This window comes from Plectropomus leopardus, chromosome 11 (genome assembly GCF_026936395.1).
Source record: "Plectropomus leopardus strain MGB_pleo_1.0 chromosome 11, ASM2693639v1, whole genome shotgun sequence".
NCBI classification, from domain to species: Eukaryota; Metazoa; Chordata; class Actinopteri; order Perciformes; family Serranidae; genus Plectropomus; species Plectropomus leopardus.
The window spans coordinates 7773625-7777576 of record NC_142186.1 but is presented as its reverse complement, the minus strand read 5'-3'; the positions used below and the strand labels follow the sequence as shown (position 1 = coordinate 7777576).

Sequence of the window (3952 nt, the reverse complement as noted above, 5' to 3'; positions counted from 1 at the left end):
CTATGAAAAGTGCCCCAGTGAAGAAGGAAAAAAAGGGATGAAGCCATGACTTTTAAAGTTATACAATATTTACAAAAGTGGATCCAAATGTTCTGTGAGAGTTGGTGACATATATTTCTGTTTGTAGATATCTATATATCTGTAGCCCGTCCTGCATGTTGTGGAAAAGTGCCAGATAATCCAATCAATCGCCACGAAGCCCTTTTCCTGAAGCTGGGAGACTCTCTGATGGGAGGAGAAATATCATTTAACGCGTGTTTTGTGGAAAAAAATAGACTGGACTTCTTGTTTGTACTGCTGTTATGATAGAGGTCATACACTTTTTTAAATCACTGCACCAAGGCTAATTATTGAAGAGTTTAGCCAGCGAGCTGCACACTTAATAATAATAATAATAATAATAATAATAATAATAATAATAATAATAATGTGTTCAGAACTAAATCCTGACCTCAGTGCTCTTAGAATAAATACGAGCTGAATGGCCTGCAGTTTCCCAGCAGTGTTTTGAATGAAAGCCGCTCTGTGCTGCCTGGCTGACAGATGGGACTCAGGCGATGCTCACCCTCAGCTGGACTCCACTGGACTGGGGCTGCAGCCTTTACTGGCCTCCAGTTTACTCCATTAACGCAGCTCCCTAGAACCCCCCCCCTTGCACCACCGTCACTGCTGGACGCACAATTTGGGGCTACAAAACTAAACGCCTTTGTATTTCCCTTTTTACGCACAGGGAAAAAAGTGTTTTGTGGTTTGATAGGTATAAAAGTGGCGAATGGAAACCATTCAGCTTTGCTTTTCGTCTAAAACCAGGTACACCTCCTCCCCCTCCATCTTTTTTTTCGTCAAGTATAATTTCAGTACACAATAGGGGCTACACCTTGAAACTGCGTCGACTGGAGTCACAGTGCTGGGCATTTATCCTCGTAGAACACAACACAGGCTTATGTTCCTTTAGCTCTGGGAGAGGCAAAAAATGTCCTGTCCTCCCCTCACTCATTTTCCATTTCTCAGATATTCACTGCAGATATTGTGTGAGTACTCACTGCAATCTATTATACATAAAACACCCACTATAGCGTCTCATAGTTCAGTGATTTATATATAACCTTGGGGATAAATAAAAAGGATAAACATGTCCTGGAGGTGCGGTCCAGCAGAGTTCATTGGACCGGAGTCTGGACCCCGTGGTGCGGCGGCGTGTCCCCGTACACATCCTCGCTCCCCGGCAGAGCTCCTCCGGGAGGGGTCATGCGTTTCTCCTTCTGTCTCCTGTTACAAAACCAAACCCTCACCACTTCTTTTTCCAGGTGCAGACTGTCCGCCAGGCCAATTATTTCCGACGCAGCCGGTTTTGGGCACTTCAAAAAATGGCTCTCCAAAGCTCCCTTTACGCTTACCTCGATTGAAGTCCGTTTTTTCCTTTTCCTCCCCTGCGCCGCGATTTTGTCCAGGCTGGTCGGGCTGCCCGAGGTGGAGTCCGCCTCCTCCAACCACTTGTTCAACAGAGGCTTCAGCTTGCACATGTTTTTGAAGCTGAGCTGCAGGGCCTCAAACCTGCATATGGTGGTTTGGGAAAACACATTTCCGTACAGGGTCCCCAGAGCGAGTCCCACGTCCGCCTGCGTGAAGCCCAGCTTGATCCTCCGCTGTTTGAACTGCTTGGCGAACTGCTCCAGGTCGTCCGAGGTCGGCGTATCCTCGTCCGAGTGGTCGTGGTGGCTCTGCGGCCGGTGCTGGTGCTGATGCTGGGACGGAGGGTGACCGTGTTCGCTGAGGTGCGGGCTGTGGTGGTCGTCATGACTGTCTCTTAGGTTGTGGTGGTGCATCCCCTGGCCGCTGCCCGGGATCAGCCCGTTGACGCTGAAGCCCGGCTGGGAGTAAATAAGGCTTTGACCGTTTGTCGTGGCCATGCTCGGTATGTGCGCCGCCGTGGTGGTTCTCCACGCCCGGCCGTCGTGGTGGTTCCCGTGTGTCTGGTGCACCAGGTGGGGCGGCCGTGACTGGTGCTGCAGGTTGCTGCTGGAGTTGTGCATCTCGTCCCGTGCGCCCTGCACCGCGGGTTTGATGTCCTGCTCTGCGCCGAGCGGGCTGGAGGACCACGGGGCTCCCTCTCCATGGGACAGCGCCGTGATCCACTGGTGTGCGTGGCTAAGCGTGTGGCTGTTGCTCTGAAGCGGGTAGTCGCTCTGCAACAGGCTCTGCGCGTCCCGGTACGCCGTGGCTTGCTGCATGCTGCCGGGCTCCGAGTGCACGATGGATGCGCTGGAGGTGAGGATGTTGTAGTGGTTAGACGCTGCGGTCGCCATGACTCTCGGAGCCGGACTGGTCGCTCTTATTAAAGGAACCTCGCATTTGACAGATCCTCTCCTGCCCACAGGCGGCTCTCAGGCGCTCTGCCAAGTGGACGCCGAGGCGCACCTGGACTCCGCCACGCCCCCGTTGCTCATTGGACGTCAAAGGATGATGGACGTGGTAACCAAGGGCAACGACGCGGTGATTGGCTGCTGGGAAGTCTCAACAAACACTACTCTCTTTGTTGGAGAGGTGCGAGTTGAAGCTCCCGTGGAAGCGGAGAGCCGGAGTGCAGCATGGGGAGACGGAGCACCGGGATCAGCAGTGCAACTGTAAGATACAGTTGATTTACTTTGATAATCAGGTTCTATCAGGACTCAGGCTGAGCGTAGATCCAGAGACCTGCTTCCCATATTGGGAAGACTTATTTAAAAAAGCTCTCTTGTTTAGGATATACGATTGTTTATTGATTAAGACTTTAAATTTTGTTGTTAACTGTTGACTGTAATTCTGCGCACAATTATGATGATAAATGTGATGGAAAGGTGTGCGTTAAATCCTATTTTGATGAGGCGATGTACACCTTTTCATTGGAGCAAAGATTGCTAGATTTCAAATGATATGCATCTATAATTTGCATATTCATAGACAGGCCTATGTGACAGTAAAATGCAGTTTAGTGTTTTAAAAGTGCTGCAGTGTTGCAATATTTCTGCAAAGACGTTGTAGGTGTATGCATATTGGTGTCTGTTATTTGTGTAGCGGCGTGTGTGTGTATCTGTGTGTATGAAAGGATATACAACTGAGAATCTCTATATAATCTATTAATCATCCATTACTTTAAATTTAAGCTCATTTATCTATTAAACCCATGTACTTGTGAATAAAAAAAATCTAATACACACACAAACACACACACACACACACACACACACACACACACACACACACACATATATGTATGTGTCTGTGTGTGTGTGTATATATATATATAAACAGGCAGATAAAACAGACTGTCCTATAAAGTTCACTGTGTTATTGAGATGTGAGGCATGGTGTGATGTAGAAAAAATACATCTTTCATACACCTAGTTTGTTTTATAGATAGAAATAGAAAAGGGAAAAAAAATTGACACATATCAATCACTTTTGATTTTATTTGGAAAAAATCTTTCTTGTAATAAAATGTGGATAAATTGCATGAGTGAAACGGGCAGGGTGGACCTAATTTGCTGACCTATAGTCGTATAGGACCAAGTTTAAGTTTTACAGCAATTTAAATTGAGATGTGCCATTCAAAAAGCTGACAACTGCAGTTAATAATATCCCTGCCATTTATTTTTTTATTATTTCAATTTAAAGCTATTAATGGCAAATTCCTGGAATTTTACTAACTTTGGTCGGTTGTAAAAGAGTAAGTTAGTATATTTTTCTCATCGAAGTCTTGTAAATGTTGACATCTTTCATATGTCCTGGCTGAAAAGTTTTAACAGCTCATAAAGTAAACAAATGCACTTCTGTGTACCAAGCTGTAAAGTGAATTAATGAGTCTTCAGTGGGAGGAGTGGATACACACACTAACAGGAGGCTTACTGGATTCAAATTCTATATATAGCTTGAGTGACTTAAAAGATATTAAAAAAAAAAATGCAAAATGCCA

The 3952-nt window shown here is 46.1% G+C and overlaps 1 protein-coding gene across 1 annotated transcript; it reads right to left on the bottom strand.

Annotated features, from left to right (window-relative positions):
- Positions 1 to 649: 649 nt before the first annotated feature.
- Positions 650 to 2574, bottom strand: pou3f2b (POU class 3 homeobox 2b). The gene has a single exon (XM_042490435.2). It carries the CDS (start codon positions 2304 to 2306, stop codon positions 1161 to 1163), a length of 1146 nt encoding a protein of 381 aa, XP_042346369.1. The 5' UTR covers positions 2307 to 2574; the 3' UTR covers positions 650 to 1160.
- Positions 2575 to 3952: the final 1378 nt, after the last annotated feature.

Coding starts and splice junctions, on each gene's coding strand:
- pou3f2b (XM_042490435.2), bottom strand. CDS start 2,306: ATGGCGACCGCAGCGTCTAACCACTACAACATCCTCACCTCCAGCGCA.